General features: G+C 38.5%; 1 protein-coding gene across 10 annotated transcripts in view; it reads left to right on the top strand.

Annotated features, from left to right (window-relative positions):
- KAT6B (lysine acetyltransferase 6B) overlaps positions 1-21,195 on the top strand; it is a 179,619-nt gene that overhangs the window by 131,242 nt on the left and 27,182 nt on the right. For all 10 annotated transcript variants that reach the window (XM_045841883.1, XM_045841881.1, XM_045841890.1 and 7 more), the window contains 4 exons: positions 1,583-1,698; positions 3,939-4,080; positions 11,599-11,760; positions 14,896-14,989. In XM_045841883.1, coding sequence (XP_045697839.1) covers positions 1,583-1,698; positions 3,939-4,080; positions 11,599-11,760; positions 14,896-14,989 — 514 coding nt within the window. The remainder of the gene's footprint in view (positions 1-1,582; positions 1,699-3,938; positions 4,081-11,598; positions 11,761-14,895; positions 14,990-21,195) is intronic.

Genomic DNA, 21,195 nt, shown 5'->3' with positions numbered 1-21,195 from the left:
TTTCAGAGACGTCTCTATTCTTAAAAGTTGGCACACACTCAGCTGGTCTCACAAACTAGACCAGAGCAGCAGTAGTTGAGGCAGATTTTGAAAAACACCTTCTAGTTGTGAAGGAATAGACTTCTGATTATTTTTGCTCAAATTTAGAAAATAGCAATTTAAAATCATGAACAAAAAGAAGAATATCACTTTTAAATTTACCAGTGCTTCTGCCAACACAGATGGCCAGCCATATGAGAAATGTCTCATAATTTTAACTCTTTGGCATTGATAAAGGCAATATTGTGTTGTATGATTGGTGACAGTCACTTTTATTTTTATTGTCCAGTAATTTTTTAAAATTATTCCACTTAAAATATTAACTCTACTTAGCTGTTTTCACCAAAACATTGAAAGATAAGGCTGTTGGATTTCTCAGAGACAAATTTATTATGGATTGTGAATTTTGTATGTTGGTAGACCGCATTCAGTTGGCACAGTACTCGGGGATAAACTCCCTACCCCACCTCACTTCCTTTTCTAGGAAGGGGAGGTATCTATAGGCTCTTAAACTTTATTTTAGTAACAGCCCTTTGGGCTAAATACTTTGATGGTTTCTATTTTAGGGGTTATTGAATATTTCCATTCCTAATTCTACCCCTACAGTATGCTTTGTATTGTTTTTCCTTTGGCTATGATAAATGTCAAAACTGTCTCTAGTCCTTAAGATTCTAAGTCCTCAGATATAACCGTTTTTTAAGCCCACTTCTGACATTCATAGATAAACAGGGTGAGCAGCAGGCCATTATCTGAATGATACTATAAGTCTAAAGCCCTCTCTTCCCAACATGCTAACACTGGCTTTTTCATTTAAAGGACATTTCTTGTCTGTCAGGCACTGTGCTAGACTTGGAATACCACAGTGAATCAGACGGACAAAGTTCTTAACCTTGTATAGCTCACTGCACAGGAGAGGGCAGGTGTGAAACTGCAGACTTCACAGTTGATTATGTCATTACAATTGGAATAAATGTTACTTCATGGAGGAGCAGGGGACTGTAAGAGTCTATAAAATAGCCTCATCATCTTTTAATTTCCTCAGTTTCAACATATTGCAACAGATTATTGAATTCAGTTCAATAGACATTTGTATTTATATCATTCTATCTTGCTGATACCCTTTTTTAGGGTATTTGTTTATGTATAAATCTAATGCAAAGTTGATTATTATTTCACAAGGCCTTTAAAGTCTTTCCAAAAACATGAAAATATTATTGAGATTAGGGTTCTGGTTTTGATAGGTTTTCATATCCGGTGGTGAAAGAACAAAAATGTAAGTAAGGAGATCCTCTTCTGATACTTACATTTTACTTTTTTTTTAAGATTTTATTTATTTATTTTTAGAGAGGGAAGGGAGGGAGATAGAGAGAGAGAGAGAGAAACATCAATGTGTGGTTGCTGGGGGTCATGGCCTGCAACCCAGGCATGTACCCTGTCTGGGAATCGAACGTGCGACACTTTGGTTTGCAGCCCGTGCTCAATCCACTGAGCTACGCCAGCCAGGGCTACATTTTACTTCTTTTCTTTTCTTTTTCTCTGACAGAAAATAGAATGTGAGAGTGGAGTGGAAGACTGTGGCCGGTACCCTTCTGTAATAGAATTTGGGAAATATGAAATCCAAACCTGGTACTCCTCGCCTTACCCACAGGAATATGCAAGGTAATGGAATAAGCCTGCAGGTACATAACTTTAATGTCATATATGTGAGGAAGGAAAAATCTTGATTCTAAAGCAGTTATTTATTATCTTCAGAACATAAATTTTGATAGTAGGTTATAAGTGCTTCCAAAACTATTTTGCCAGTGTCTGTTTTATAATATTCACTGTTCTATGTAAGCTTCTATCACTCCTTAGTCACATAGGCATTGTGAACTTTGCCTTTTAACTTCTAGACCATGCTTTCTCTTTTTGGTTAATTGGGTAAGTGTTATTTGCACATGAAACAAAATCAGGGAAGAAAAATAGCCATTGTAAAATATTTGGTAGTTTCTCCTCAGTTGCCATTTTCCTAATAAGTTAAGAAAAGTAATTTGTCTCATCTATGATTTTGGGCATTTTATTTTTGAGTTTTTTACTGAAATGTAGCAAAAGAAGGAAAAATGGGAGAATGTAGGTCATTGTGGGTAGCCTTAAGAGACTGTTCCCCAAATCTTCAAAGCTGTCTGTGACTAACTGGTTGAACGTGAGGAGAAAATAATGGTACTAGAGTTTTCATTTGTCTTGAACTAAGATTCATTGTGAGATTGTCCTGAACTAACATATTTTAAAATGGGTATCATGAGAGCAGATTTTTTCTTCAGGTACATCACGGTGTACTTTATTAGTATCTTCTCAAATTTTTTAGCCTGCAAAGTTTCTGGTAATCACACTCGTGCTTTTTGTGTATAATAAATATTGTCCTTTTCTCAACCATGTGGGCCAGTCATCTAACTGGAGAGAATGGGGAGCGTGTTCTAGAAGTTAAGTGGCAAACTGTCAGGAGTCTTGATTTCTCTTTCCAGGTTATGTCACTCGTCTCTGTGTTCGTGAACAATTTGTTTTAAACCACCAATGAGCTTAAATTTGCATGGGTAATCAATCACGTCATTGTATTCTGAGAGCTTCAGATAAGATGTGCATACAAGTCCAAGATTTCTTTCTTTTTTTTTTTTTTGATTTATTTATTTATTTATTTTTAGAGAGGGAAAGGAGGGGGGAGGGGGAGAGAGAGAGAGAGAGGGAGAGGGGGAAAGAGGGAGAGAGAGAGAGAGAGGGAGAGAGAGAGAGAGAGAGACAGAGACATCAATGTGTGGTTGCTGGGAGCCATGGCCTACAACCCAGGCATGTGCCCTGACTGGGAATCGAACCTGCGATACCTGGTTCGCAGCCCGTGCTCAATTCACTGAGCTACACCAGCCAGGGCACAAGTCCAAGATTTAAAGTTACATTTATCTGAGTTTGTACCTAACTGTCCTCAAAAATATTTCTCCTCCCTCTTATACCCCAAAGACCTTGAAAGTGCTTCTAAACATCCACTCAAGTGTGATAGGGTCCAAGTGAAATATGTTATAATTTTTTAAAGTTCTTACTTATTTTTAGAGAGGAGGGAGGGAGAGAGAAAAAGCGAGAGAAATATTGATCTGTTACCTCTCACACGTGCCCTGACTGGGCACCCAACCCACAACCCATCCATGTGCCCTGACTGGGAATTGAACCAACCACTTCTTAACTTTGCAGGACCATGCTCAACCGAGTCAGGCAGGTTAGCGCAAAATATGCTACAGTTTTTAAGGAGAAAAAGTCAGCAGGGGAAAGAAATCTATTTGTCTAATGTTACTCAAAAGAGTCAGCAGAATTGGTAGAAACAAACAAGATCTTTTGACTTCCCTATGCTTACTGCTTTAGACTATATAAAACTATGATAATAACTTTAAAGTTATCTCATCCTTAAATATAAGTGGAAACAGCTATATACTAGGACTCTTAAGCCTTTTAAGTATGAAGATTACTTTTTAAAATAATCACTTCTTTCTGAGTAAAAGGTTATTATAGTTACATCACTGACCACATATACTATTGAAATGTGAAATTAAATGTGAAATTTGATAAGTACACATGGCCACCTGAAGGATGCTGTCCTATGGTTGACTTTTAGAGGAGTGGTTTCAGTTCCAAAACCTTTCTTTCTTTAGGACATTTCTAAGGAAACAAATGATTTGTTCACAAACTTAAGGCAACAAATATTATGTTGAAAAATAATGTAAGGTTTGTACATTCTCTTACTTTTTTTTTGTAATTACTTCTTTCAAGTGCTATTATACAGCCTTTCTATGACTTAGAGAAAATTGAACAGTATTTATTATTTTCCCCTGAACAGAATAATTAACCTGAAAGACTCTTTGATTTTTAAATTTTAACAGATTACCAAAGCTTTACCTGTGTGAATTCTGTCTTAAATATATGAAAAGTAAAAACATTTTGTTAAGACACTCAAAGAAATGTGGATGGTTTCATCCTCCAGCAAATGAAATTTACCGAAGGAAAGACCTTTCAGTATTTGAGGTAAGCATGTGTAAATAAACTCAGCTGTTGAAACTTAGTATTTCAAATTGTTAACTATGTACTGAATTGTTTGTAGAAGGTGCAAAGTATATTCAGTTGTGACATTGAAATTCAGACTGCTCTTTAAAATATCTCCACATTTTGGAATGTTTAACCATATTAAGGGACCATTTAGATAGATAATAAATTCCTACTTTATCATATTAACTTTTTTTGTCTTCCTCCAAATCTCTCTCTGCACCAGATATAGTCACCAGTGGATTTATGATCTCCTCATCGCTTTGTAAATTCTCTCTCCTTTGGCAGGAGACATCAGCTATGCTCTGCAGCTCCAGCCAATGTCTGGCAGGTGCTCACTCTTTCAGGGAATTGAGCAGCTGTACATATCTCCTCAATACACAGCCACCTGTGTTTCCGTCATTTCTTGGCAGAGTTGGTAATCCTTTTGGTGAGACCCCAGCAGATGTTCGACACCCCCCCCCCCCCGCCGCCCCTCATCTAGGTGGATGGCCACCCCTGGAGAACTCTGCTGTTCACAGGAACCCCTTGTGGCTGTGGCTGTCGCTGTGGGTCTTGACAATTTTGTGTTTTCAGAATTGATTTAGTAGCAAAAGGTTTTTTGCCTCTATGTCATTTCATTGTTTAATCATCCTCTACTGTCAGTTTAAGGAATCCGATTTAGCTGAGAGAGTTGTACCTTGAGGAGACCATACCTTTCTTTCCTGTTATTGCCTCTTCACAGGGCTTCTTTCTTTCCTTTATTCTCTGCACTCCAGTCAAGAATTTCCTTCTCCCTGCTTTATTTTCTTCTCTGTTACCCATCTTGGTGCATTATTTCCATTCCTGGGTGCTCAGAACAAGCCTTCCTTGCACAGTAAACACGATATTTTCTTCATCTGAAATACAGTTTTACTTTAGGATTCTCTTTTTCTGAATTGTTCAGACTGAAATTTATTATTCTGCCCCATGTTTCTCTTTAGTTCTGGCCTATAATGTCTTGCATTACATTTAATATAGGGAGGGTCATACATAGGTTTCTGTCGTGGATCAGCCTTCCCCTCTCAGACAAGCTTTGGCCCACTTTTTCCCAAGACTGATCGGAGAATACAGCTAACTCCAGCTGTGTCTTACAGATTTTTAAAGGCCCTCTTCCTGGTTATATCAGGCTCTTTTGGCAATCTTAAAGAAAGAAGGGTATTGTTGCTTAGAAGATTGGATGTTAGTGCTTACTAAAGTATAGGTACAGGGTTTCCAAATTTGGGCACTATTCATATTTTAAGCTGGATATTTTTTGTTGCAGGGGGCTGCCTTATGAATTGTAGGGTGTTTAGCAGCATCCATGGCCTCTACAACAAAATGCCAATAATACCAGCACACCGCCCCCCCCGCCGCCAGTTCTAACAAACAGAAGTGTCTCCATATATAGCCCATGTCTTTTGGGGGGCAAAATCACACCAAGTGAGGATGACTGGGCTGGGGGAAGCCTAATGCGAGTTGCTTGTCCTTCCTGTTGTTAGTCTCAGGGTGCCACCCAGCCAGCCCCAGCCAGCTGAGACTGCAGAGCTATTCTCAGTTGAGGTTTAACTCACATTCAACTTTCCTGTTGGCTCCTTCCTCAGTGCCTTGGATCCTTTCTTTTAACCAAACTAAAATGAAATTACTGTCTCATTGTTCCCCTGTAAAACAGAACAGTTGTTGGCTTTTAAGTCATTGTTAAATAAATTACCATGAATCTGTCTATGGGGCTACAGTTTTCATAAATCCAGGAGAGTTTTCTTGAGGGTAAGAGAATCAGTCTTGTCAGGCTGGTGATAATGGTCTGTTATTTCAGGGCAGGTGCTTTTGGAATACACAGAGATGAGAGGGAGGAAAGTCAGAAGCAGGTCTGTAAAGCTTATTTATAAAAATAATTGAAGGAAGAATTCTGGTCAAGATGGCAGCATAGACAGACATGGCTTGCCTGCTTGCACAACCACATCAAAATTATAACTAAATTGTAGAACAGCCATCTCTCGGCACTGTCAGAAATCCAGTTGAATGGAAGTCTGACAAGTATGGAATTAAAGAAACCACCTCCATGCAGACTGGTAGGAGGGGCACAGTTGCAGAACGAGCTGGTCCCACATCCACATGCTGTGGATGAAAATTCAAGAGGGAAATCCCAGGAGTGAGGAGTCCCAGCCCAGGTTTCCAGTCCCAGGAAGATAAATTCTCACAACTTCTGGCTGCAAAAACCAGTGGGAATTGTGTTGGTGGAAGAAACTTCTGGAGTACCAAGCAGTTCCTCTTAAAGAACCCACACACGGACTCACCTTTTCAGACTCACTCCCTCTGAGCTCCAGCACCAGGATGGCAGCTTGAAGGGCACCAGAGGCATACTGGGCTGAGGCCATTGTCCTTTTTCTGAGCCCTTCCTTCCTAGAGCCACAGAGCCTGGAGGCTGGTACCGTATCTTATGGAGTGATCAATCTGTCTAACACTGTTTGACTTGCCTTGGAGATCCTCAGAGACTCCACCCCACCAAATTTACAAGCCCACCCAAACTGCTTTTCCATATGAATGGCTGGTCTGGGCTCAAACTGCACAACTTCTAAATCCTCTCAAATAAGCAATAGCTGACTTCAGTGAGCCCCAGGCCCAGCTCTAGCAGCAGGCAGCATAGATTCTCAGATTGGTTTCACCTGGCAATCTCCAAGCTCAGCACAAGTAGCAGCCATCTCAAATTGCTTTTTAGCTCAGGAAGGCTGGCCCTGGTCAAAACACAGGTGGGGGCAGACCTTGGCCTGCCCCTGCACGGCTGATCCTCCACGGAGGGTGGAAGTTGGTGGTCAGTGGTCACAGCCAGTCCTTGCAGCTCATTGGCCTGGATTAATTCTTCCCATGGATCTGCCAACAACAACAAAGGTTCAACTACAAGAGCAGGGTGTACTCATCTCACAGGACACACCTCAGTACCTAGCTTGGGTGATAGGGTCAGCTGTGCCACTGGACCCTACAGGACACCTACTATATTAAACCATGCTACCAAGACAGGGAGTCATAACAGCTCTACCTAATACATAGAAACAAACACAGGGAGCCTGCCAAAATGAGTAGACAAAGAAACGTGGCCCAGATGAAAGAACAGATCAGAACTCCAGAAAGAGAGTTAAAGGAAATGGAGATAAGCAATCCATCATTTGCAGAGTTCAAAATACTGGTTATAAGGATGCTCACGGAACTTAGTGAGGACTTCAGCAACATAAAAAAGATCCAGTCAGAAATAAAGGATTCACTAATTGAAATAAAGAACAATTTACAGGGAAACAACAATACAGTGGATAAAGCCAAGAATCAAGTCAATAATTTAGAACATAAGGAAGCAAAAAAAAAAAAACCAATCAAAACAACAAGAAGAAAAAGGAATCCAAAAAAGTGAGGGGTAGTATAAGCAGCCACTGGGACAACTTCAAGAGCTCCATCATTTACATCATAGGGGTGGCAGAAAGAGAAGAGAAAGAGCAAGATGTTGGAAATCTATTTAAAATAATGAAAGAAAACTCCCCTAATTTGGTAAAGGACATAGACATGCAAATCCAGGAAATACAGAGAGTCCCAAACAAGATGGACATAAAGAGACCCACTCCAAGATACATCATAATTAAAATGCCAAAGGTTAAAAAAAGGAGAGAATCATAAAAGCAGCAAGAGAAAAGTAGTGAAGTTACTTACAGGGAAGTTCCTATGAGACTGTCAGCTGAATTCTCAAAAGAAACTTTGCAGACCAGAAGGGATTGGCAAGAAATATTCAGTCATGAAAAGCAAGGACCTACATCCAAGATTGTTTTACCCAGCAAAGCTATCATTTAGAATCGAAGGGCAGAGAGTTTCCCAGAAAAGAAAAAAACTAAAGGAGTTCATCATCACCAAACCATTATTATATGAAATGTTAAAGGAGTTTCTTTAAGAAAAAAGATGAAAACAAGAACAATAAAATGGCAAAAATATATATCTACCAATACTTGAGTCAAAAAAAGAAGTTAAGCAAATGAGAAGAACAGAGACAGAATCATGGGTACAGAGAGCATTTTGGTGGGTACAGATGGGAGGGTGGTGGGAGAGGGTGGCTGAAGAGGTGAGGGGATTAAGAAGTACAAATAGGTAGTTACAGAATAGCCATGGGGATGTAAAGTACAGTACAGGAAATGGAGTAGCCAAAGAACTTATAGAGACGACCTATGGACATGAACAATGGTGGGGGGATTGCCTGAGGGAGTGAGGGAGGCTGGGTGGGGGGAGCAAAAGAGGAAAAATCAGGACAACTATAATATCAAGATCAATGAAATATAATTTTTAAAAAATTAACAAAAATGGGACTTGCAGCCAAGATGGAGGCATAGGTAGACATATTCTGGCTCTTCACACAACTAAAAGATGGACAAAGGCAAATTTAAAAACAAAATACAACCAGAACTGCCAGAAAAGTGAACTGTATAGAAGTCTGACAACTAAAGAGTAAAAGAAACATTCATCGACACAGGTAGGAGGGGCAGAAATGGGCAGCTGGGGTGGAGAGGACTTGTAGTTAGGCGGTGGTTGGTGGACTGGGAGGAACAACTGGGGAGCAAGACAGACTGGGTAACCTAGGGTTCTAGCATAGTGAAATAAAGCCTCAAAACCTCTGATTAAAGAAACCTATGGGGGTTGCAGTGGTGGGAGAAACTCCCAGCACCACAGGAGAGTTCGTTGGAGAGACCCACAGGGTCCTAGAACACACCCACCTGGAAATCAGCACCAAAAGGGCCCTATTTGCTTGTGGATACCAAACGAAGTGACTGAAAGCCAGTCAAGAGCTGAGTAAGTGACATTGTTCCTTCTCTAACCCCTTCCCCACATACAGCAGCACAACGCAGCAACGTGGGTTGTCCCACCCTGGCAACAGGTGGGACACTGCCTTTTGGCTTACTATGTAACAGGTGTACCAAGACAAAAAAATATGGCCCAAATGAAAGAACAGATCAAAGCTTCAAAAATAGAACTAACTGATGAAGAGATAGCCAGCCTATCAGATGAACAGTTCAAAACACTGATAATCAGTATGCTCACATATATGGTTGAATATGGTCACAAAATGGAGGAAAAAGTGAAGGCTATGCAAAGTGAAATAAAGGAAAATATACAGGGAACCAACAGTGATGGAAAGGAAACCGGTACTGAAATCAACAATTTGGAGCAGAAGGAAGAAATAAACATTCAACCCGAACAGAATGAAGAAACGAGAATTCAAAAAAATGAATGAAGGGTTAGGGACATCTGGGACAAGTTGAAACGTTCCAATATCTGAATCTTAGGGGTGTCAGAAGGAGAACAAGAGCAAGAAATGAAAACTTATTTGAAAAAATAATGGAGAATTTCCCCAGTCTGGCAAAGAAAATAGACTTTCAGGAAGTCCTGGAAGCTCAGAGAGTCCCAAAGAAGTTGGACCCAAGGAAGCACAAACCAAGGCACATCATAATTAAATTACTCAAGATTAAAGAGGAGAGAATCTTAAAAGCAGCAAGAAAAAAGGAGATAGTTACCTACAAAGGAGTTCCCATAAGACCATCAGCTGATTTCTCAGAAGAAACCTTGCAGGCAAGAAGGGGCTGGAAAGAAGTATTACAAGTCGTGAAAGGCAAGGACCTACATCCAAGATTAGTCTGTCCAACAAAGCTATCATTTAGAATGGAAGAGCAGATAAATTGCCTACCAGATAAGGTCAAGTTAAAGGAGTTCATCACAACGTCCTTATTATATGAAATGTTAAAGGGACTTATCTAAGAAAAAGGTGATCAAAAATATGAATAGTAAGATGACAACAAACTCAGAGCTATCAACAACCGAACCCCCCAAAACAAAAACAAATGAAGTAAAAACTAGAACAGGAACAGATTGACAGAAATGGAGATCACATGGAGGGCTATCATCGGGGAGAGATAGAGGGAGGGGAGGAATGCAGGGAAAGGTACAGAGAATAAGTAGCATAAATGGTAGTTTCAAAATAGACAGGGGGAGGTTAAGAATAGCATAGGAAATGTAGAAGCCAAAGAACTTACATGTATGACCCATGGAGATGGATTGTGGGGGGATGCAAGTGGGAGGAGGGTGCATGGCTAAAGGGAAAAATGGAACAACTGTAATAGCATAATCAATAAAATATATTTGAAAAAATAACAAAAATATAATTGAAGAAATTAAATAAGGACCAGGTTCCCAATTCTATAATCTAAGTTAATACTTATTGGAAACCATGTAGGAAACTTTTCTTACTAGTTTCCTAAGTGTCTTATAAAATAAATAAAGAATAAACACAGATTACTACTTTCCTGTCTTCTCTTTATCTATCACTCTTGAAAGCATGCTATATTATACCTTTCACAACTGGTAGGATTTTGCTTCAGCATTGTCATCTCTATTTTTCTGGTTCACAGATACGTCTGTGTCCTTTTTGTAATGTACTACCATTTCCAAAAAGACCATACTCCCAAATACATAAAACCTTTCTTTAATTAAAGAGAGAATTGTATCCTCTGTGCCCGTTGCCCATATTTGATTATGTTGCTATGTGTGGGACCTAGGTTTTATCCAAGGGAAATAGTTATATGAAGTCTAAAAATAATTTGTGCAATATGAGAACCTTTATGGTCCACAGGAGACTCAAGAACAGTCAAGTTCATTGTTAAAGAGCTCTGGTTAGCAAATACCCATTTCCCCTAAGAAAAGTGCTGGGGAAATTCTTCTTGAATCTGCTCTGATTTCTGTTTTCAACAAGTAACTACATTTGATCAAAGAAATTGGCATCTGTGCTTAGCCTCCTGTCTATAGCCATCAGTATCACAGCTTGACTCTTTTATTTTCAAGAGAAGTAGACTGTAATCATGGTACTTATTGTAGGCTGAAATTCATCTCACTTTCTCTGTAAGTATTCCCAACATAGAAATTTTATCTTTTCCAATTATATTTGAAATGATGCTTGGGATAAAACCAAAATGGAAGAAGCCTCTTTTGCTAATCCTCACTTGTGAAGAGTCAGAGTAATACAGTTCATTTATTTTATTTTTATGTGAAGCCCTTTTGAAAACAACATAAAGTTTAACTTACTTGAACAGTATTTTGATTTGTTTCCATTTCTTAATTCAGGTTTACTTGATTGAAGCAGAGAGGTTCATGCCTGATTATTTTTTACTCATAATAATTGCAAATAAAAATTACTCCTTTGTTAGTGGTTTGGCCTTTCTTCAGGTAGCTTAAAGAGAAATTCAAGCTATCTTAAATTTAAGCTATCTTAAATTTACCCCAATTTAAGGGAGAAGGTGGAATTCTGATTTGCCAAGTGACATTTATTTTCTGTTTAACTTTATACTTGTTTAATATAGTGTTTTAATCTCTTAGTTTGGGATTTGGAAATAAAACTATATACTTTCCAAACACCATATAAAAACAATTTTAGATTGAGTGGTATTTCTGTGTTAAATAATGTTGTCTGTTTCTCTTTTCTAGGTTGATGGAAATATGAGCAAAATTTATTGCCAAAACCTTTGCTTGTTAGCCAAGCTCTTCCTGGACCACAAAACGCTGTATTATGATGTCGAGCCATTCCTTTTTTATGTCCTAACAAAAAATGATGAAAAGGGCTGTCATCTGGTTGGATACTTCTCTAAGGTAAAACAAGAGCCTGTGTGACCTTTGTTGTCTTTTTCAGAATGTTTTTGGTAGAGCCCAATGCTCTGAATAGGATGAGCTTTTTATCACTTTAATTTGAGTAAGTGACACATATTCCTCAAAAGCTCAGGTTCTTGTTCAGAGCTCATTAAAAAAATAAAAACAATATGAACATTGTGCCTACGAAGTGTGCAAAGTACCTCAGCACTGTTTGCTCTCCTGATTGTCAGCCTCTGTATAATGTTGTAATTGCTGCTTACAGACCATCTAGCATCTTTGACTTTCTAAATGTTAAGGCTATTTCCTTTTTCCTCCTAAGCGGTGTCAACATGAAGGTCTCAGTGTAATGTAGCATTTGAGAGGTAATTCTCATTTATACTCAGTGCATTCCCTCTGTGGTCATCAGTATCTCAGTGAATTGGAACATTGACATTTGGATAGTCAGGCTGATATAGTAACTGGTTTTACTCTTTCATCTGTTACTCTCTGTGCTATTGTTTTAAGATCTGAAGTAGCCTCTGCTTTAGAAGGCCTAAGTATCTCCAACTGTTAATGTAGGGAAGCCCTTGCTTTATGGAATGTGTATAGTTTCCTCCCCCCCCACTGGTTCAGAGCGATTCTCTCACATTGTTCTGTCCAAAGGCTTTTGAGAAACAACTCATATGTAGTAAAGGAAAACTTGAGTTTGGAGTACTTACTACCAGGTAATGACCTTAACTATTCTTAGGCATATAGGAAATAGTTTAATGTGCCAGGATGATAATTATTCAGGCAAAAGGTAAAATGATCCAAACTCTGTGTTTTCTTTCTTTTATGTTATATTTTTTATATTAGGTGATAAGTGAATTTTAATGACTCTACTCTTGTATAAGTGGAATGCTTTATAAAAATGTCATTTTCAGGGAACAACTAAAGATAGAATATTAATGCAGATCCATTACAGACTGAAAGATGACAATCAACACAAAACTTTAGGAAATCTACTTATATAATTTATAAAACACCTTACCTTTTCAATAGGTAATAAAGATCTTTTTCTCTAAAAAGTTGAAAAGAATAGTAGTAATGATTGTCCTTCCTATTAGAACATGGTGCTCTTTAAATGCATATGAGTTTAAACATCGATGGTTAAAGGTGCCCACTGTCCCTGTCCTGCTCAGGCTGGCCCCTGGGTATGGTTGGTGGTGACTCTTGTGGTTTGAGTCTCTGCCTTTCTTCCTCCTTGAGGGCCTGCATTTTACTCAGAACAAACTAAACTTTTTCTGTTTTGTCCCATTTCTTTTGTAGTATAGCAACAACCGCTGTAATGCCTTACCATACTTGGAATTCCTTTTTTCTTTTTTTTTTAAATAAAGTATGAACTTTTTTTTAAAGATTTTATTTATTTATTTTTTAGAGAGGGAAGGGAGGAAGAAAGAGAGAGAGAAACATCAATGTGCGGTTGCTGGGGGTCATGGCCTGCAACCCAGGCATGTACCCTGACTGGGAATCGAACCTGCGACACTTTGGTTTGCAGCCTGCGCTCAATCCACTGAGCTATGCCAGCCAGGAAATTCTAGTATTCTTTGACAGTGTAGTGGAACAAAAATTCACCTGAAAATTAACCACGTTAAAAGACTAGATACAAATCAAACTGTATTCTAAATGTCAATTGAAATGTGAAGGATTATGGCCCTTTGGAGTTATACTTAAAACCAAATTCTAGAGGTTACAGCCAAAGTGGCCTAGATGACCTAGAAAAATTCATTGTAAATTGTTGCATGCATATGACTTTCCAAGCACATAACAGACTGCACTAAACAGGAGAGAGAAAAGGAGCAGTTATTTTATCCGAAGTTCAGGAGTCAGCTGTAATAACGTGTTAAGGGGAGGCATCGGTGGGGAGAGGAACACTGTTGAACTGGATTTCAAAAAATCTCTTAGGAATAGGAAGGCATACTTTGGCATAAAAGAATGGCATCAAGGATAAATCCTTTTAACCTGTGTAGATTTCTTTTTAGATAGAATGACCAATTTGCCTAACTTGGCAAAGTAGACTAATTATTCAAACCTTTGCCACTGATGCTCACAGTCAGTGATGGACAATCCTGTTTTTGAGGAAAACTGATGTGTGTAGTTCTTCCTCCTCATTTCATAGAGACTCCACAGATAGCTACAAATGTGCAAAAGTTGGAAACACATCTTTTTCACAAAGAAATCTTTAATTCTGCCCTGTAGGATTTTTTCCACAAACATTTCCTGTGATCTTTCAAATAGGTTCATTAAAGATCTGGGTGTTCTGAAGTAATTCTTTGATGTGGTTAGTACCATTTGCGGTCAATCTTATTTGTGGTTTTTATTTGGCCAGAGCATTCACAGCCTCAAAAGCCCTTACCAGATCTTCTCTGTGTAGGTTTTGGCGGCTTCTGTGTACTCAATAAAATATTGCTGCTCTGATGCCACGGAAAATTGCAACTCTTCCCTAGCTATAAGAACATATTCTTCCCAATCTTCCTTTTGGTTTCAGGCTGTTTTTGGCCTCACTTTTGTTTGGAGGCATCGGGGTTTCTTGTTGCTGTTGTCTCTTTTGTTTTGTATTCCTGGTTTGAAATGCAGATTAATTATTTCTCTAGCTTTTTACTTAGACTTTTTATTCATAGGAGAAATGTATTTGTGCAAATCTACCCCCACACATGCTATTTCAGTTTCATTGGGGCATTTGCTCAAAGGCAGGAGACATAACTGCTACTGCAGAGTTGTAAGTTATTTAGCAAGGTAGCCGGCTAACTTACCGCTCTGGGTCAGCTGTGTTTTGTTTTGTTTTGTTTTGTTTTTAACCTGTCCCCCCAAGTTATTTGAGCATTTCTTCCATACTGCCTGTGTTATTTCATTCAGCTCATATTTCCTTGGATTCTTTGTTCATATTTTATGGTACTGACTTCCAAGAATAAAGACATAAATGAAAGGCATGCCTGGAGTTCATGATTTGTCGTTAGCTGCTGGTTTGGTTGATTAACAGTACGATTATTCTGCTTGATCCTTACCTAACACTTCGGCTCACCTAAGTGGACTATTGTACAAGGACAGTGGCAGGTGCAGGGAATTGCCCACTTCAGCAGAGTTCTGACATACTTGATCTGTTTCTCCTTCCCGCAGGAAAAGCTTTGCCAGCAGAAGTATAATGTCTCCTGCATAATGATCATGCCCCAGCACCAAAGGCAAGGATTTGGACGGTTTCTCATTGATTTCAGTAAGTGAAGTGCTTTATTTACTTTCCTGATCCAGCGAGCTGATGGCTGTGAAAGGAAGGAGTAACATAAAACTTTATTTAACCTTTGTTGTTTTTATCAATACATAATGGGTTTTCTATTTATATTTACATAGCTTAGAAAATCTTCCTCAAGTGAAAAATTTACTGCTGCTCACTTCTGTACTCCAGGAAATTGAGACTAGATCTCTCAGCAGAGTCACTAGCTTACAAAGCCATTACCCTGAATGAACTGGCAGAATTGCATTCCATTCCACAGTGTTCATGCTCATTAGCACCAAAAGAGGCAATTATTTGCGATTAAAGCCAAAGAAAGTGTTATTTAAAAAGATTTTCAGCTTTCTAAAATTTTGCCTATGATCTTCTACAGCACAGAGCAGGAAAGGAATATTTCTCTTTAGAAAAACAGTTCTTTAGGTAGCCTGTTCTTTGAGCCTCTCTAGAAGAAATAACTGTCTTATTCACTTCCGTTTTCTGTTATGGAAATAATTACAATGTTTACATCTAGAGGTTGCCCAAGAAACATTTTTATACGTATTGGTATCTTCTGAGTCTCCTCAATTAAAACTGCAGTAATATATGAAAGTATGCACAGGATAATGTGAGAAAATGGTAGTGTTTTTCTCCTTCTTTGTATTACATTGCATGTGCAAATGTAGTGGCACTGCAATGCCTGGATAACACAGAGGCCAGGTATCCTGTGAAAATGCTTATTTCTGACAGTGTCAAAATCTGTCACTAAAAACCATTTGCTTCTTCTTTGCCAGATTGTAGTTTGTCTTCCTTTAAACTGAAAGAAGAAAAATTCAGGAAATTGTAAAATTCATTCAGGGCATCAAATGCAAAAACTACAATGTAAATGTACCCAAGGAAAATCGTGAAGGAATATGTTGAGTCCAAATCTGTATTATTAATCATTGAAATATTAAAGTCTGGGTGTAAAATAACTGTATGGCAGTTTTAGACTGATCTGTATGATTTATTGACATTGAAGGATATTTTTTGAAGTTTTTTTATTGATTATCTTTGTATTTTGGATAATATTTCTAGTTATTAATTCATTACCCCAGTCTTGTCCTTTTCTAATCTAGTTTTCCCTTGGAGGGCCATCTTATCAGGACTCACCATTTTTATTTTAGAGTCCTAGCTGTAATCACTTCAAAGGGCAAATCTGACTGTCTTGTTCTAGTGTGTTTTTGCAGCCAGCCATAAGTTGTTCGTAAATATTATAATTTCTGCTATGTATAGCAGCCATTCAAGGCTTCAAGTATTGATACTCTGCATGTCTAGAGAATAAGGCAAACTTCTCAGTTCAGTGTTCAAGGTCTTCCAACATCTTCCATCTTTTGTCTGTGCAGCCCCTTCCCTGAAATGACCACTTCCTCTTTTCCATCCTCTGTTTTTTCAAAACCTTAGTAGGACAATGTACTCAGTAATCTGCATGGTTTTTGTTGATTCAAATTGAATCTTCAAAGTGATATGGTCACTGCCCACAATAATTTTCTACCTAAAATTAAAAAGGGACTTGAACTTATCAGGTAAAAAATGCAAGTCACCAGATATATTAGCATCTTATTTGTACCAAACCAAAGATAAACTCCTTGGCTGCTAAGGTTTTAAAGAAGATAGAGTAGACTGCTGAAGAAATTGGTAGCATTCTTTGGAGTTACTTAAAATAATAGTAGATAAACATCTTTCTAGGATGATTTAGATACAATCTTTTGTAAAATGAGGAGTTAAACCCCCTCTCATAATTCTTATCACCCTCATAATTCAGAACTCAGAGTGAAACAGATTAACCAGAATTATGGGTTTTCTAAAATCTGCTGTTAAGGGGCCTTTTAGTAGTTATATTTATTTTATTTATATTTTGTACATGAGCCTGAGGGTCTTTGGTTAAGGGATGTATTTTTAATAATGCAATGAAAGTTGCAAGGCAGGAAAAATCTTTACTTTGCAGTTGCTAGTTTAGGAAGTTGAAACTACCTGTCTGCTTACACACTGGATCCTAGGCCTCGGGAAAATACAATGTGTGTGTAGTGTGTGTGCACAAAGAACTGGGAGTCCACGGCTGTGAATTGAACACTGTTCTCCAGGCCAGTCAAGAGAGGTGGAGTGGTCATCCATCAGGTCAAATACCGCTTTTGGAATAAATTGTCTCTCTCTTCCTAGGACAGCAGGTCCTGTCAGGGTTTGTCTGAGCAGGGGTCATTTGCAGAGCGTGGCCAGGCTGACTAAAGGACCCCGACTCCCAGCCTGCTCAAACCACCTCCAGGGTAGAGGAGGGTGCCAGTGCCATTGGTTGAAGCTGATATCTCTCTCTCCAGTCTTTGACTGAGAAGGGGAATCTTGAGTAATCTATAGTAACTAATTAGTAACTAAATTCAACATGAGTAATCAAGAATAATCTATGTTATAGATTATGGTTATGATTTTTTGACTTTACAGTAGTATGAAAGCAATACTTATTTCAATACAAACTGTACTTTGAATTTCGAATTTTGAACTTTTCTAGGGCTGCTGCCCTGTCCTCTCGTAACACTGGGCAGTGGCAGCAAGCCGCAGCTCCCAGTCAGCCACGTGGTGACGAGGGCCAGCCCCCAGTATTCCAGTGCCTGTGTTGTCAGGCTTTTTTAATTTTTTGGATAATGTGTTCTGAGTACATGTAAGGTAGAGCTAAGCCATGATGTTTGGCAGGTTAGGGATATTAAATGCCTTTTCAATTTATGATATTTTCAATTTATAATGGGTTTGTTGGGATGTAACCCCATGGTAAGTGTAGGAGCATCTGTATAGTTCTTTTTTTTTACTTTACTCTGATTATATTTAGTCAAAATACTGTGTTCAAATGTTACTTGGATTAGTTCTTTTTAATTTTAATATAGCCACTTTTCAGTGTGGTTATAGTATTCATCTGAAATACAGTTTAGGCACAGGTGGCAAACACAAGGCCCACAGGCCAAACCCGGCCCTCCGCCTTGTTTTATCCAGCCAGGCACCTTGTTTCTACCCGGCGGCAGCACCGAGCTCTCGCTTAGCTGTTAAGGAGTAGTTGCATTTATACAGTCCTAAAGTTACAGTCAGCCCTTTGAAGGCGACCTCGAGGCTGATGTGGCCCCTGGTGATAATGAGTTTGACAGCTCTGCAGTGAGGCTTATTTATTTCTGTTAGTTGTCCACTTTAGTTTTTTTCTGCCCTCGTTGCCTTCCTTTTTAGAGTATGAAACATTGACTTTTCAAGGTTGAAACTATATTCAGAGGTATACTCAGAGAAGCATCATCCCCTCTCTGGTCCCTCCACCCAGTCTCATTTCCCAGCCCTTCCCTGCAGGTCGCCAGTCTAATTGGTTTCGCCTTTCCTTCCTATGTTTCTTTTGTACAAATGAGAAGATGCATAGTTTCTAATTTCTCTGTCTTTCCTACACAAAAGGGTAGCATACTATAGACAGTCTTTTACATTTTGCTTTTTACCACTTAACAATATATCCTAGAAATACTCCATACTACTGCTTATTGTCTTCTATAGCTGCATAGTATTCCCTGTGTGACGTTCATAATTTATGCACTCATTCTCCTAAGTGTGGGCATATGGCTTGTTTCCAATATTTCACACTTTTAGAAGTGCTGTAGTGAATAGCCTTGGATGTATATTGACTGATGTATACTTATGTAATAGTTATTATAGTCTGTTATATATATTTGCAATTGTTTAGGATTCTGCTTGGCTGTGAGTTGGGTGAGCAGATAATGAGTTGTTTATTACTAAAGCCTGCAGAGCTAGACCCCTGCCTGGGGAGGAGGACAAAACCCATCCTCCTACAGCTGACTCAGCAGTAGGTTACAGAACACTGTGCCAGGTAGTGGTGAAAGAGGTCCGCATCCTCACTTGAGTGTTTTTGGAAATGCATTTATCTGATTCTAAACTAGATAATAAAGGAAGGTGAAAAAAGTTACTTTATTCATTATTTTTTACCTTTTCATTCAACCTTTGTTTATTGGAGCACCCTAGTCTATACCCTGACAAACACCAGTGACAAAAATGAAGACAACATAGTTCTTACTGGGTGGTCAAGTTCACTGACAGACAAGTCAACAGTTGCTGGACAGGATGCTTGTACGGTATACATATAGAGCTCAGAAGAAGTTGAAGTGGAGACATTCTAGGGTGAGGGAACCAGTATATTCAAAAGCATGACCATGTGAGGAAAAATGTTAGACATTTGGGAAACTACAAAAGTAACCCCAGGTAATGTAAATAGTTAGATGATTAACAAAAAAACCAACACACAAGACATCTGAAAAGTGAAAATATATTTAATTATTTAATCTTTGGATAATCAAGAACATCCTAAGCATTAAAGCAATAAAAGAAATCACAAAAGAATATACAGATGGCCATGGCTGGTGTGGCTCAGTGGATTGAGTGCCGGCCTGTGAACCAAAGGGTCGCTGGTTCGATTCCCAGTCAGGGCCCATGTCTGGGTTGCAGTCCACAGTCCCTGGTTTGGGGGGGGTGTGAGAGGCAACCACACATTGATGTTTCTCTCCCTCTATTTCTCCTTCCCTTTCCCTCTCTCTAAAAATAAATTAATAAAATCTTTTTAAAAAGAAGAATATACAGATGGACTTGACTATAAAAAATATAAAACTTCTACATAGTAAAAGGTATTAGTATTTAAAAGCAAACATAGTGGGGAAGATGTTTGCAGCAAATGTGCCAGGCAAAGGTTGATATCTGTAGTATTTTTAAAAAAAAACATAAAAAGAAAGATGTGATAGTGTTAAAACACAAAGCCTAATAGAAAAAAAGAGTGGAGGGCATGAATGCAGAATATGCAGAGAAGAATTCCGCATTCTTTCCTAATTTAAAATAATCAAACATACTAACTAGATTTGTAAGAATTCTAGTCTTATAATAACTTTTTCTTCTATATTTCAGCCTTGGCTTAATCTTGGAGCTATAAAAGGTAGATGACCATTGGGTCCAAGAGTCTACAAATATGGTTTTTTGAGACTAGTATACAAATGACAAACTTATCAATTATGTAAAATATCAGTTGACTGTACATTGAGGCATTTTTTAAAATAGTGCTTATTTATTTGTAAACTAATAATAAAAGTTTGTGAGCAGCTTAAATTCTTGGGTTTTTATTCAGTTTTAAAATATTGTGCAGGGTTGTCCTTCATGGAACAGAACTGTAGCTGGAGGAAGTAAGAGGCACTCGTTTCAGGACATTCCCTTTGCAGGCATTTTCTATGATCTTACATGCTGAGGAGTTTCACCTTGGCTTTCATGAGTTCTGTAGACTGTTTAAACCCTGAGTGTGTAATTAATGTGTGCTTTTAGATGGGTGCAGATGACCGAGTTTTTGTGCCTTCGAGTTATGAACTTGCTTATGTCCTAAGTGTGATTAGCAGTGTCCTTCATTTGTTCTCTTTCCTTAAAAATGACTCTCCCACATGTGCCAATGGATTTAAGAAAAATAAGATATACGATAAATGTTTAAGAAAAGATGCTTCTGGGTACAGTTTAATATCTTAGTTCCTTTCTCAATGAGAAGTAACTGGTATAATTTCCTACACCTTCAATCTTTCCCCATTCTGTTTCTAATGATTAATGTAATGTCTTTCCTTTAGCCTCTTCATAGCTTTGGCTGATTCTGGAGGAAGCCCCACTTAGGAAAAGAAAGCATCTTCTCTCTGGCTTCCTGTCCCCTTCTTCTGTGCCCTTCTAGGTCCATCAAGCTGATTTAGAAGGAAAGCCACATACTTCATCTCTGCCTAGAAGGGTGAGATGTTGAGAGGCTAATCGTGTAGACACTTTCAAAGGCAAAACTTCTTCTCCCACTAGATGCTAGCTGCTGGCTAAAGTGGTGATATCTCTGATATCTAACTACAGGGATGCACTGCACAGTGATTCAGGTGGCCAGTTAGCAACTGACCGTTTTAACAGCCTGCCTTCAATAGACTAAAAGAGTCTGTACAAGAGTATTTTTCAGCAGAGATTTAGAGTGATTTCATCCTACCTGAAAATTGTTGTTGTTAGATGTTGTTGTTGTTTTTTAATAAATATTTGATACTGACTAGCCTATCTGCTGTGGAATGGGTGTTTTAGTTTAGGAATTGTGTCGGTTGGGTCCAGCAAGCCATGTTTTTCCTATTTGTAAATGCTAAGGAACCAGGACTGTG

The sequence above is a fragment of the Phyllostomus hastatus genome, unplaced genomic scaffold (assembly GCF_019186645.2).
Source record: "Phyllostomus hastatus isolate PE091 unplaced genomic scaffold, TTU_PhHast_1.1 phas_contig_38, whole genome shotgun sequence".
Lineage (NCBI taxonomy): Eukaryota > Metazoa > Chordata > Mammalia > Chiroptera > Phyllostomidae > Phyllostomus > Phyllostomus hastatus.
Note: the sequence above shows the minus strand (reverse complement) of the source record. Positions and strands in the feature narration are given on the sequence as shown.